Source organism: Ipomoea nil, unplaced genomic scaffold, assembly GCF_001879475.1.
Source record: "Ipomoea nil cultivar Tokyo-kokei standard unplaced genomic scaffold, Asagao_1.1 scaffold0317, whole genome shotgun sequence".
NCBI classification, from domain to species: domain Eukaryota; kingdom Viridiplantae; phylum Streptophyta; class Magnoliopsida; order Solanales; family Convolvulaceae; genus Ipomoea; species Ipomoea nil.
This window is the reverse complement of record NW_017616745.1, coordinates 220084-235443: the sequence shown is the minus strand read 5'-3', so window position 1 is coordinate 235443 and position 15360 is coordinate 220084. Positions and strand designations below refer to the sequence as shown.

General features: G+C 34.5%; 2 protein-coding genes across 2 annotated transcripts; both read right to left on the bottom strand.

Moving 5' to 3' along the window:
* Window positions 1-8057: 8057 nt before the first annotated feature.
* LOC109167557 (probable inorganic phosphate transporter 1-9) lies at window positions 8058-10802 on the bottom strand. Its single transcript, XM_019316589.1, has 2 exons — window positions 9896-10802; window positions 8058-9064 (listed from the first exon to the last, which is right to left on the bottom strand). The coding sequence occupies exons 1-2, from the start codon at window positions 10594-10596 to the stop codon at window positions 8065-8067; spliced, it is 1701 nt and encodes a 566-aa protein (XP_019172134.1). The 5' UTR covers window positions 10597-10802; the 3' UTR covers window positions 8058-8064.
* A 576-nt stretch (window positions 10803-11378) lies between these two features.
* LOC109167584 (increased DNA methylation 3-like) lies at window positions 11379-14788 on the bottom strand. Its single transcript, XM_019316628.1, has 3 exons — window positions 14594-14788; window positions 12441-12616; window positions 11379-12068 (listed from the first exon to the last, which is right to left on the bottom strand). The coding sequence occupies exons 2-3, from the start codon at window positions 12604-12606 to the stop codon at window positions 11770-11772; spliced, it is 465 nt and encodes a 154-aa protein (XP_019172173.1). The 5' UTR covers window positions 12607-12616; window positions 14594-14788; the 3' UTR covers window positions 11379-11769.
* Between the last annotated feature and the right edge of the window lie 572 nt (window positions 14789-15360).

The following is a 15360-nucleotide window of genomic DNA, read 5'->3' as shown; positions in this document are numbered from 1 at the left end:
GCATAGATAGGATTAGGTAGCGAGTAGGGAGTTTAGTTAAAAGATGAGATGAGACTCGAAAAAAGATGTTTAAAGAAGCTGGAAATGTGTCATAGAAATGAAATCACGTAAAAGATAGTCACCACAGATTACAGAAGATAAAAAATAGTAATCCATCCTGCTATCTACTACCTAGCTGCACTGCTCTTCTGTGCTGTTCAGTGCAGTGCGCACGTACTGCATGCTCTCATCTTCATTCCATTACCTAACAGCATCCACAATGGTTGGGGAGAATGGGGGAGAATGTAAGAGTGATTAGGAAAGAGAAGATGAAATGGAAGAAAGAAAAAGAAAACAAAAATAAATTAAAATTGATTTTTGAAAAAAAAAATATAAAAGTATTAGTGTCAGGCGCCTGACGTGCCCTTGGGCGCGTGCATTGCACGCGCCCGTATGGGCAGGTGCTGTGCGCAATACGCGCACAGCACCTTTTCTTCTTTATTTTGTCTTCCTGACAATATTTTTAACATTAGCAGAGGAATTCTTCCCCAAATAAATCTTCCCTACATTAGCTTTGAACTCAAACAAGGAGATTTAATCTGACATGCTCCCCACATTCTCCCCTTAGGGCATCCTCAATAGTAATGAGTTTTTTTGCGGTATTTTAGGTGCCTATTAGGAGAGAGGATGAAGGAAAAAAGAGAAGAAAAAGAAAAAAGAAAAAAATAAAAAAGAAATCTGAAAAAGAAATATTAAAAGCTGTGCCAAACGCGCCTAGAAGGCGAGTGCTATGCACGCGCCTTACTGGGCGCGAAAATTGCGCAGTACGCGCTTATTTTCTCATCTCTTCTTTTTGTTTAATATTTAATGGGACCCACAAAGATCCCATTTTTGCAGGAGAAAAATCCACTAAATTTTCAACCACCACATTTGTTTAAAATCCAACCTCAAGCTTTTACTATTCCAAAATCTATCTAAAATCCCCTTTATTGGGGATGCCCTTAGTGTGGATGCTCTTCGAGTTCTACTACATAGACTTCTAAATAATATTTTTTAAATTTTATTTTTTAATGTGACAGACATTGATAGACTATTTTTTTAATGTGAATCCCAATACAAATATCTATATCAAAATTTTGTGTGTGAAGTAAAAATTAAAAAGTAGAAAATAAGAGTACATGTAATATTTTTCTTACGTAACGTTATCCCCCCTCTCTCTCTTATCTTTTTTACTCATTTTCTTCATTTATAATTATTATTTTACGGATAGGAGTATTAGATGAACATACATCGACATTTATACTATTGTATTTAATACATACAATAATTGATAAATACAATTGTAGGTATGTATGCTTCATTTCATTGATGAAAGTGGACCTAGAAAGGTTACGATACACACACACACACACATATATATATATATATATATGATGAATTACTCCATATATATCTGGCGCCGCCTTAGCTTATCACTAAACTTATATCGTGCCTCCCTGCCCGGACTTGTTGCATCTATATATATACACACATGATGGCCCCGCCCTGCTTTCACCTCATTGATAAAGAGCATATCAAGACCCACAAATAACTTTAATTTATGGCATTATTCTTGCATGCATTTTGGACTACATAAATGTATACCCGCATATATATGTTAATAATTAATGTTAGAAAACCATATGCACTCCATGTTTTGCATTGTCACCCGATCACATTATTATTAATTTTTTTTAATACTATTGACTCTATTACAAGGTAAATATATGTTCTATACTTTCTCTAAATAATGCAGTTCAAAGAGTTAATATCGTAAAAGAAGTTGTAGAAGTATCATATGTGCTTGACACATTATTATTAATTATTATCCAGCTTGACTTTGGTAGAAAAGGTTGTGGACGCACACGTGAGAAGCTGTTGGATATAGGTGATAGCTTAGCTCAGCTTAGCTGCCCATCATCAGAAGGCAGGCAGGGCCTGGGTCTGGGGTACACACCACAGCTGAAAAAGGTCTCCACACCACTTGTTATTTCTTCTATGATATGATATGATACTATGCTACTATGTTTCCAAAATACAATTATTTATTATATATTATAAAAAGATAAAATTTATTCAATAAATACTTTTTTTTTTTTGAAACTACAAACGGGAGGAGGGACACCCCAGGCTGAGGGATAGAAAAACAAAACAGCCTACTCCGTCTCAAGCATGAGACGATCACTCACAGCTCCTATTTGATCATTACAAATCAAAGTTTCACAGTCAGGGGATCAATAAATACTTTAAAATAATAGTTATAATTGAGTTCGTGACAAAACAATATTTTATTTTTTTAATACTACAATCTAACTTATATATAATATCTGTCCAACATGATATATAGTTAATATCCTTCCGTTTGAAACAGTAACAATGATACCATCCAACTACAAGATACTTAATTGGCATATATATATATATATATATATATATATATATATATATATATATTGTTACTATTATGTTGTGTTATACTTCTCCCCTATCAATTTAATTTGTTTGTGAGATTACTGAGATCTACTGAGTCTCATCCTGCATCAATAATATATGTAGAATGGGGTCCTAATTTTGACAGCTGACGTGGTTTCCAATCATCCACCCATTTCATTTGTTGTTTGATTTAAACTAGGATTAGGATGGTTACATGGGATTGCAATACAAGTCATAATTTGTTACATACTGAAATTTAGTACGCAAGGAAGAAATCTTTCGAGTAGGTTTCTGACTCCTAACCGTATTCGAGTCACGGTAAACTTCAAAAGTAAAACAATATAACGAAAGAAAATGAAGAACTTTTTAATATAATTGATTCCTGCATGCCTTTAACATTACATAGAGTACCATATATATACTATCTCACTTCTTAAAATAATGTAATTTTAATAATGAAATAACTAATTATTCTCCTAATTATCAATTACACATAAATGCTAATTATTTTCCTAATTACATATATAAGGTAATATACATTATTCTTGCTGCATTGATCATCACCAATCAATTGCGTATCATAATTTTTACAAAAATTGCCATTCAACCATCACATTACTGAAAAAAAAACATTTGGTAATGTAAATTAGAATAGTTGAGGAGATGTGTAGAATGACATTATGATAATATAAAAGAGATTAAGAGTTCAGAATATACTAGTGATTGCAATCGGTCAATTTAATGAGAATCAAAATTGTCCAATTATCATGGATGGATCTACAATAGAGACAGTGAAGGTAGATGCCCCTCCCCCTCACCCCTCCCCACTCCCTTATATATAAAATCAAAATTAATGTACAAATTATTAGGTACTTGATAGCTTAGTTGTTTTCTTTATTTTAGCTCTTTCAGCCCTTTAATAAATTAAATGTTATTTTTAAGTCAAATTTTTTGAATCATTTAGTTAATGGAGGCCACATGTTTGTATTAATTTCATCATATATATTCAAATTAATTTTAAAAAATTTAAATTTGATCTAATTAAAATTAAAGTATTTATAAATATAATTTATTTTCTATTCAAACTATTTTATCTAATTGATTATGTTTCATATTTTGTTATAAATATTTTTATAACATTTCAAAGTACTTTAAAATTTCACCTCAGCCAAGTATAATTTTAGTTCTGCCGCCTAATTATCAGGTAGTCTATCATAAATATTGTATTGTAATTTATATTGTATTTTGTATTTGAACCATATTATGAGTGTTTGATATTTTGTCACTATCATTGACATTTCAAAAGTTATTTGAACTATGCCCCACATAAATAATTTTTCTTAATCCGCCCCGGCCAATTTTTTGAATGCTACTGGTCTATTACAATGTAATATCTGTTCATATATATACTTTCTCAACCTATTGATCGAAATACAAAGAACCAATAATGTCTCCATTGAGACTCAAACTCACAATCTTTTAAATAGAAGTCCAACCCAGGTACCATTACTATTACAAGAGTGTGAGTATAAGGCAATGAGTGTGTGTAAGTGATGTTGTTGAAGTGGGTATAAGGATCAAACTAATATAATAATAGTAAGCGACTAGTGGGACATAATGTGACACACTCTGGTTAATCTCTCTCTGACCTCTAGTTATTTTGTAGATTTATCGTCTTAAATTCTGTCATTAGTTAGGGTGAATCAACTCTAGGTTGATTATTTAGCTGGATGGGCTAAGTCTTTTAATTTGTAGATTAGGTAAATTATGTTGGTGCATACAGATACAAAAACGATGTCGTTTTGTATCAAAATGTGCGTCCTACTTAAAAAAAAAAAATAGTTTCGATTCCCAGCAACAGCATTATGTTATTCATTTTTTAATTCATTCATTATGGATTTTTAGTTATGAAATTCTGGATGTATAATTATGCAATTCTAGATGTGTAGTTATGAAATTATGGATGTGTAGTTATGTATTTCTGGATTTATAGCTATGAAGTTATGGATGTGTAGTTATGCAATTCTGGATGTATAGTTATGAAGTTATGGATGTGTAATTATGCAATTCTGGATTTATAGTTATGAAATTATGGATGTGTATTTATGTCATTCTGGATATATAGTCATGAAATTATGGATGTGTAGTTATGCAATTCTGAATTTTTTTTAAAGTTAGACGTCAAAACGACGTCGTCTCTGCATCCGTATGCACCATGCATGGTGCATACGGATGCACAACATAACAATTGTGTAGATTATTATTCCAGTTAAATTGTGTTATAAACATTTATTTTTTGACGTAAGACAAATTTATCGAGCCACTTGACATTTATCTTTATTTTGTCTTATCCTTAATGTTAAGTGACTCATTAATGAGTCGCTGTTCTGCTGTTCCTTTGAATTCAAAGCCTCCGCCCTCACTTAAGGCAGGGCCCCAACCCATTTGAATATTATATATATATATATATATATATATATATATATATATATATATATATATATATATATATATATATATATATATATATATATATATTTATTTATTGTGTTGCAGTGGAAAAGAAAGGGGCCCTCTCATGTATCGAGTGTGGGCCCTTATTAATGGACCGACGGCCCAACCCCCTGATTGTGTATTCATTTTCCCTGCTGCCACCACGGTGGAGGACAGTTCTCCCATTTACCCGACATATATATAACATACTCCTAACTGCTAACGGCTATGAAATCATACACAAACTGTTTCCCACCCAATAACTTCAATTCTTACAAAAACATCCATATATGCTTCAAATGTTTCCCATACTCATTGTTTCTATGCTAAAAGGGTTGTTCTCCACATTAATTATGGGAAATGTGTGCGTATACAAGTAATGGAATATTATTGTCATCTCGAATATTTAATTCGCCACATTTTTTAGACACCAATTCCTCCCCTTTACATTATTAACGGAGAGTCGCCGAACCCTTGATAGACTCTGATATCATTTGTTAGAATATATCAAGCGCTTACCACTATATGAAAAGTTATAGCCCATAATGAATGCGCTAGCTACTTTATTTTCTTATATCGTTGCCACATTATATTTTTAAAAGGTAGGATGGTGAATTTGATCCTTTCTCCACCTAACAATTTCCTTAGCCACTTAGTGTTGGACTTAATCGTTCACCAACATAACCTCCGCCCAACAATTTACTAGAGTGGCTTAAGTAAAGGCTAAAACTTGTAAGTTCAAGTTTGTTAGGCATGCTTATCCGACATACTAAATAACACAAATAGCAATGTTAATTAATACTCCATAGCATTTTATGTCATACGTGCGTGAGGCACCGCAACTAGCAGAAGGCATGCACGAGAATTTCCTAACTTCATGATTTGCCTTTTTTTTTTTTTTTTTTCTATTATTTTAAAACAAACTCAATTAATCAATGATCCAATACAGTGAGGTGGGGAATCTTCCCAGATATAACGACCAGAATTCGAATGAGCAGCTCGGACTAAGTTGTGAACTTGCAAATTCACTGATCTACTAACATATTTGATGGTAAAAGTTTGAAGACAAGAGAGTATGTTGGAAGATGAAGGCAAGACGTAGTTAAGGGCAGTACTGACATTTATATGTAAGTCCATCATTAATTGGACCTTTTTATTGTCATTAATAATAATTGATTAATAGGAAATATGTAATTTACTCAATTCAAAATTTTATTTGTGGGTCAACCATTTGTCTCCGCAATATAATGAAAAGATGCTAGCATGGGTTGGGTAGCTAACTGGTCATAGAGGTAAAACTTTGAAAGAATGGCTAGAGATCGAGTCTCACCAGCGGTGTTCAGTTGAGTCACCATGATTTACATCCTCCCACATGCTCTGTCGGACCGGGGTGTGGGGGGCCCTTAGGGTTGATATAATGAAAAGATGACCGCATAGGCAGCTCAACTGGTCATAGAGGTGAAGTCTCACCAGCCTTGATATAATGAAAAGATGACCGACCGCATAGGCAGCTCAACTGGTCATAGAGGTGAAGTCTCACCAGCCATAGTGTGAGAGCAATCTCTCAAAGTGAGGGGGTTCCGGGGGTTCCTTAGCCTCTGTGGTTCATGTTCAGTTGAGTTACCAAGATAGAATCTAATCTATAACTGCATATATAAAATTCACTACATTAAGTATAACTATCTCATGTACATTGTGATAGCTCGAATTTGATTTATGTCATAGTTTAAAATAATCTAATACACCAAAATCAACTAAGCTACTTGTGCTGTAAATTCATATATAATTGACTATATATATATATATATATATATATATATATATATATATATATAGAGAGAGAGAGAGAGAGAGAGAGAGAGAGAGAGAGAGAGAGAGAGAGAGGAAATTGATAGTAACATAAAACATTAAACATATATCCATGAATCTTTGTAACTTTATATATACACAAATACTCAGCTCTTTAAACGTAATTTACATTCATGCACTTCATGTAATCATTACGTGTCCTATTAATTTTTGTGATTTCCTCTCCTCTTAGGCATCCAACATATATCCATTATATTTCTAATTTTCCACTAATATAATAGTCACACAATTTATTTATTTATTTTTTTATAAAAAAACACTAAGGGGGTGTATTCAATCATAACTTTCATAGAGTTTTAAAGACTTTTATGAACTTTAAAAGTTTGGAGGTATTCAATTCAAACTTTTAGAGAGTCTTTAAAAGTTAGGCGGTATTCAATCAAGATTTTTAAAGAGTCTTTAAAAGTCATGTGGTATTCGATTAAGACTTTTAAAGAGTCTTTAAAAGTCATGTGGTATTCAAAAAGTTATGAACTTTTGTAGACTTTTTAATTTTAAGACTTTTGTAGACTTTTCCTAGTCAAATATAAATAGTTGAAATCCAACCCTCAACCCCAAGATTTCAAATTTTCTTTCTAACAACTTTGAATGTTTTCTCTCTCTATTTAAACTCTATTTTTCCCCCTATTTAAACTCTATAAACCTATCTAAATTCAATAAAATTATTTTTTCTTCATTATCCTATATTTTCGTCATACCTAAACTCTACCAATTTTTTTCTCTCCTAACCTTTAAAATCTTCATCTAAAAATTCGAAATAATATTATTTTTGCTTCATTATTGCTTGTTTATATTGGTTTTTATTTTTTCTATGAATTTTTTATCCCTAACTATCTCTAATTCTCCCTAAATACATGAACAAAGCAAATTTTTCATCGTCAAATTTTAATATATGTTTCATAATATTCATATAAATACTTATATATTTTTTGATTTTTATTATTTTTATGTTTATATTCGTAATATTCAATTTAGAATTTCAATGACTTTTGTAGACTTTTTAAAATAAAAAGTTGATAAAAGTCTATGAATGTTATTTGTATAGACTTTTAGAGAGTCTTATAAAGTTTTAAAAAGTTTTGAACGACTCTACGAAAGTCAATCAAAGTTTATTAAAATCTATAATTTTAAAAGTCTTTAAAACTCTACAAAAGTCATGATTGAATACACCCCCGTAATACTTTTATCTGATATTTTTTACACACAACTACTACAACTTTTTCTTCTATATATATATAAATAGATGATGAATTAAGCAGTATTATTAACAGCAGCAGCAGGATTATTATTGTTAGCTGGCGGTGTTGATGATCGTGGCTCAACAGCAGTGTATCCTTTGAAACAGTGCGAGAGACACATAGAGGAAGCAGTACATCTTTGAGGATGTTCCTCAAAATTTTCGTTGTCCTCCAATGATCGCCCCTTGGTCTCCGGCGTCAGAAAGTAGGTGCTTATCATTCCGGCAATACAAACTCCGCCCAGCATCACCAACAACGCCGTCATTCCAATCCCTGCCCTATGCTCTTTCTGCTTGTACTTATGGGAAGCCCAGGAGAAACCAACCGCCCCAATAATCGCCCCCACCTTCCCGGCGGCGCCGGATATTCCGTGGCACGTTGTTCTGAACCGGGCCGGGAACAGTTCCGCCGGGACTATGAAAGTGGTTGTGTTGGGCCCGAAATTGGAGAAGAAGAAGGTGAGTCCGTAAAGGAACATGAACCCCACACCCTTAACTCCATTATTGTTCTCCGCCCAGAAGCTATAGTAAGGGACTCCAATGGCGAATAACCCCACGGCCATGAAAAAGAACCCCATTATCTGGATTTTGACTCTGCCAATGCGATCGATGAAGTAGACGGTGAAAAAATAGCCAGGAACTGTGGAGCAAATGGCGATGATGGTTTGGAGTTTTGCGATGTTAAAGGCCTCTAGGAAAGCATTTTTTGTGGTTGCAGGGAGATATTGGTGGTAAATGTGGGATTGAAAGAGGTTGCTGCTGTAGAAGACGACGTCCACAAGAAACCATGAAAGGGAACAAGCAAGGAGGTGGCGGCCATGTCTGCGGAAGAATTCTCTGGAGAATAAGGAATAGTCATTATTACAGAAATGTGTGTTTCTTATGGGTGAAGAAGATAATTCTGGATCGATATCCTCTTCCTCCTCTTCTTCTATGGGGCTTAATGAAACGTCCAACACCTTTTCCATGTCCTTGGCTGCTTGCAACAAATTTTTCTCCACCAAAGCTGTGTACCTATACCATATATGCATAAGGTGTTTGGTAAATAGCTGTTAGCTGATTTGATTAGTGGATTTGACTAGTTAATAACATTATCTACTACATGCAAAATAACTTACTCAAAAGGCTATTACCAAAAGCTAATTAATTAAACACTTATTGTTTAACCAAGTCAAACAGCTAATAGTTATCAAATAAGTCAAAATTGAAGCTAACTATGTTACCAGGGCCATAGTATTATAGGGAAAGCATAATATAATTTTGGATCTTGAATTGTTTTATTTTTTGAAACTTTGTCCCAAGTTAATTTAAATAAATTTAGCTTATTGATTATTTATAACGTTGTAATTTTAGTCCTAGTGTTATATAATTGTCAAATTTCATTAACATTATTTTTATTATTTAGAATCAATATTTACAATTAAAAATGACATTAATTTACATGTAAAGAGTAAAACTTTAACCATAAATATTAATTTTTAAAGGACAAAAATAACCTAATAACAAAGTGTTTGTTAATGAAATTTGATAAATCGGTTTAAAATTTTAAATTAATAACTGCAGGACTAAATTTTTAAAAATGAAATAATTCAGGGGTAAAAGTGTTAATTAGCCAGTTAATTATTAGCTAGTTAATTATAAGTAGTGTTAATTGTAATTTATGATTCAGTATTTTTAGGCCAGGTATAATTAACCAACAAACATAACTGCCGCTATGGAATCCTTAAATAGATCGAATAAGAAGAAATAAAGTGACGTCAACGCATGCAATTGGAAGCATCTATATATTATAATGACTCTATGCCAGCATCAGCATGAGATCGAGCTTAGAATGAAATTTCAAACCTGGCGGTCTCTGGCATCATCATACGCCAGTAATATGTCATCCCCGCCGGCACTGCACCTATCATCACAATAATTCTCCAGGCCAAGTCCGCCGACGCCGGAGTATGAAGATTTTCCGGCGAGAGGTTGGTAGCCCGGATAAAGATGGAACACACAACCATGGTGACGGTGGAGCTGAGCAGGATCCCAAAACCCTGCATGGAAAACACGGCCGCAATAAAAGCGCCGCGCGTCCTCTTGTTAGCAAACTCCGACATTATGGTGGCCGACAAAGGGTAGTCGCCGCCAATCCCCACTCCCAACAAGAACCTGAAGAAACCCAGGCTGAGGATGACGCATGTGGTGGAGGTGCAGATAGAGAATCCGCAGCCCACAGAGCTGACAATCATGAGCACCAGTGCAAAGCCGTAGACTCGGCGTCGCCCCACCAGATCGCCCAGCCGCCCGAAAACCAGCTTGCCTATCACGGTTCCAAGGAGGGCTATTCCCACCATGGTTGAATTGACGGCCGGAGAAACTTCGCAGCGCGTGTCGTCGCATTGGTGGGGATAATGGATGTGAGCGAGGAGTTTCATGATGGGAGGGATACAGAAGAGGTCGTAGGCATCGGTGAATAAACCCATGCCGGCTATGATGATAGCTTTAAAGTGATAATACTGCGTTTTTGCGGAGTCCAGTGCCGAAAGCACTTTCAACGCCATTTAATTTAATTTAATTTAATTTGTTAAGCTCAAGTGATAGATCAGATAGATCGATCGAGTTGTAGTGTATATCATACCATATCGTTGCTGTTAATTATGAGTTGAACGAAACAAGTTTCGTCGAACAAGACTTACAAACGAAGACTTTGACTCATTAAGTATTCAATGAAAATTGACAATATGTCGAATGAGAGTTGAGGTTCACCAGTTTCGTCGAACAAGACAAACGAAGACTTTGACTCATTAAGTATTCTATGAAAATTGACAATGGTAACATAATTATCATATGAGTAAATATTGACTTATTTGATCACTATAAATTTATTAATTAATTTTTGTAACAACTTATCATTTCAAAATACTAAAATTTAAAAAATTAGACAAAATAACTTTTTTGATAAACTTTTTGAAAAAATTACGTTGTATGAAATCAATTATCAGCTAACAACTAATTTACCAAACATGTTTTTACAATCAACTAATGTTATCAACTGGTCAAAGTCACTAACCTAATCAGCTAACAACTATTTACCAAACATGTCAAATGAAAGTTGAAGCTGACCAGTTTCATAAACATTCATTCCTCCTATAATCCTATTGGAGCTGCAACCTCAACTGATGCTGACCTTGTATTTATCACAACACTACGGAGTATAATTTTGATGCTTAGAATCAAAATCTTAGTTTTAGACTTTTAGTAACAGACATTCATTGATTGAATATGTGTAATAACTTACAAATTAATTACAATACTGGAAAGACCTTATACAACAAGCTTAACCAAAAAAATGTTAATAACAATCGAACTCGTAACTTTCAAATACAAGAATCATGTTCCAATCACTTTTTATTGACCAAAAAAAGCATATGTTAAGTGACAAAAAATACAACTATATATGGATATCTACTAGCTAGGAAAGCATGTCGGAAATCAAACGAATTTGGGATGGTAGTCATGGTACAAAATCCAATTTTCCATAATTCAGCTAGTAAATAGCAATATACGGAGTAGCATATATAGGAAAATGAAGCGTGGGTGGAACCTAGACTTTGGGGAGTCTGACCTTACTCTATCGCATTCTTCACAACAAGGATTACAACCACCTTCATCAGTTTTTAAATTAAATGTCCTATGACCATAATCAAGAAAACATACCTAAACACTGATTACAGTTACGAAGGTTGGAACCAGCCATTGGACCAATTTTCAGACAAACCTTCGGCTGAAACCCGAGGTAATCCAAACTTCAGTACGACAACTTCTAGAATACCATCTTGTCTGAATGTTAGAGAACATAGCCTGGGATCCACTGCTCCTGGCAAACTGAATGATACGGTGAATGGTCCGGGTGGGCAAAGCTCTTGTACATTCACTTGATAAACTTCAGAGGCGTTCTTTAAAAGTTGAGACTCTGAGATCATACCCTCTATCTGGACTTTGCCATCTCTCTGTATGTCGCATTTTAAATTACCTGTATGATATTATACAACTAACATCAATTCCACTTTAATACCAACCACCATATATGCTCATAAAAAACATCTGGGTATAGTACAGAGAAGTTTACATTTCTTAGAAATCATATTGACATGTTATAGGTCTTAATTCAAATATCCTTTAACTGTAGTCATTGTATTATAATAGTAGAAGCAGTAACATACGTTTTACTTTGATTAACATATTCTAGATTGATTACCAGGCAAATTAAAGCATTTTCAAGTACAATAAGAATCTGATGTCAACACTGATCTTGGCATACAACTGATCAGAATTCTATGCACCTATCCATTTGATTGCCTGAACCATAACCTATTGTTGAACATGAAATTGTAGAAGAACAGACCTTTATCTCTTACTCCAGGAAGGGACACTTGGAAAAGGTAAGCATACTCGCTCTCACCAATGTCAATCAAACCAAGGGTCGGTCCAATGGCACCTTCTTTTGCAGTACCACTTAATGCTACAAGTGGTTTTACTTGAGGGAGCTCTGCATGTTGATGAGAACTCATGATCCCAGCCCTGACAAAAGGTTATAATCTCTCAATACCTTCCAATAGTTTATATGTTAAACCCAAATTTTAGCTTTTAATAGAAAGAGTGCAAATAAAGACTGCCTATACAGAACATTGCCAAATTATTACTCTAGAAAGTGCTGATAGAATTCTATAAAATCCATGTCGTAGACATAGAACAGAGAAGGAAGCTTGTTTTCACATTGCAAAACATAAGCAGTAAGAAGAGCAATAAACCAGGAAAAGTAGCATCAAGCATGTTCAAGATCATAACAGAAGTACATGTATTTAGAGGTTCCTAAGATAAAAGGTAGCTAAACCATTCCAAACGACAAACATTCACAATTAACAAGTGATAACCTCTTTAATGGATATTTTAGTAACATTAATATGTATAGATTATAGAATTTCTTTGATTAAAAAAAACAAAGTTTAAATACAGAGTAGATAATTGTTCTGCTCCATCAAACCAGACTGGCAAACAATAAACAACAGAAGACAATGTATAATCAGCATGTGGAAGATAAAAGTAAGAAAACTGGCATCATGTAAGGGAAAGAAAATAATTATGCATAAACATGCACAATTAAGATACATTCATATGTATTTTACTATTGTGCTTTACTAATTTCTTTCTTTGCCACTTTTGCCTACCAAAATTTCCCTTTTTGTGTTAGCTTGTTAGATATGAAAGGAATCAATTTTACTTGTCAAAAGGAAATCCTAATTCAGCCATCAAGACAATCATATTCCATTGCAAAGCTTTCTCAGTCAAAAATTATATGCAAATCGCCTCCAAAGCTCCAATCTTGAGCACAAGGTTTCAAAAGGAGTGAAACCCAAGCACACAGAAAGACTGACAGCAAGAGCTTGAAGTAAATTCAGTGTTGTAAAAATCGGCCTAGGCACCCCTAGGCCGAGGCAATTTCAGTTCTAGGCGGCTTTTAGTCGGCCGACCGACTGGCGCCCTAGGCGCCAAGTTGGCTCTCAACTCGGTTGAGTGATTTTTTTTCCTACTCAGCTACTCCTCTTCTATATTCCTCCAACCATGTACGCAACCAACCAACATATGCAGTTGACTAGTTTGAGAGATTATAACAGTCTAACAACTCCCAGCCCTGAAAAGTGGAGACAATATACTCTGATTACTCGGCCGCCTAGGCGCTCTAGGCCCCCCAAGCGCCCGACAAGTGCCTAGCGCCTGCTGCAACATTGAGTAAATTCAACTCAACTACTAAAGAGTTGTTTGAAATACAAAATAACATTTTGGATTGACCACAGATTCAAATGGCGGAAGCTGAAAATGGAGCTACTAAGTGTAAGTATTGGGAGTGACTCCAGGTAGGGTAGAGCTGTCAATACGGGTTGGCCCAAAAGGGTCAGGTCCAATCCAGCCTGTTTTTAATACAAGTTGGGAGATTTGAACTCAACCCGTGGCGGGCTAAACGGGTGAGCTTGCTCAGTAATTATTATTATTATTTTTTTAATGAGCAAATGAGAAGTGTAGAAATCTCTCTCCAATTTTCAATTTTTTACCTACTGACAACAGAAGAGGGGTTATAAAATTCTGCAACACTATTCATAATAAGCATGCTAAGCACTAAAATTTGGGGACAATGTACAATAGAGATCAAATATGGCATAAACTACAACAAAGTACCATCAATAAAATTAACCTTAAACCATCAATAGTTGCTAACACTTGTATGTGGCAACCCACCTACGACTGCTTTCTTCATTGAAATATGTGGAAATTACATTCTGATTTCTGAACTACACGGCAAGAGAGAAAGATGCATGGTTTATTGTAGCATCAGATTATATGCACATAAGGAACTACCACAAGTCCACAATGACCTAAACCATGGGGATCCGACGAATATCTAGTTCTAATTCCATGAAATACAATGTCCAAAGTAGAAAACAGAATATATGACAGCAGAAGAAGAAGTTTCAATATCGCAGTAAAACCCTAGAGGCAAACCTGTAAAGACGCTAGTATTCCTAGTAAAGGAAACGCGTCGCTAGTCGGAGACGATGAGAGAGCCGGAGTCAAGAAGTCACCTAGTAAATATGGGTGCTGGAGCTTGGAGCGACGGCCGACGGAGACGATGAGAGGAATCAGACGGATTTAGAGATTTGGCTTCTGGAGACGGAGGAGCGTGAGTGCGTGAGGGTAGTGGTGATGTCACTGCTGCGGAAGCGGAACGTTTAAGGAACCCGGTTCCTGAACAGAAGGTTTCAGTTTGGACCGCCGGTCTTTCTTTTTTATTTTTAAATTATTTTTATTTGAAATCAAATCAACTGCCAAGGGCATTGTATTCAGATGACATGTAGTGACTCTTCCATATGAAAGGTCACGAGATCAAATCTTAGTGGGTCAATGTTGATCTCTTAGAGTCAGTTGTACCAGTACTCGGTTTAGAGTGATTATCTCTATCATTATCTACTTATTGCATTGAATTTTAGATTTTTTTTTTTTTTTGGGATAACTTAGGCTTCGCAATACTCTATAACAAATTCAAACTAATATCCTTCATTATCCTTGACATTGATAAAATCCTCAACTTCAATTTAAAAAATAAAATAAAACACACACACACACAAATGATATAAATGGTGATTTGTTTAAAATGGATTTTTAAAACATTGAAATGTACTAATTGATAATTTTATAACGTGACGAAAGTTAAATTGCCATGTTTAGTACATGAACAAATTTTGTAGGTAAATTTAAATCTGATAATTTTT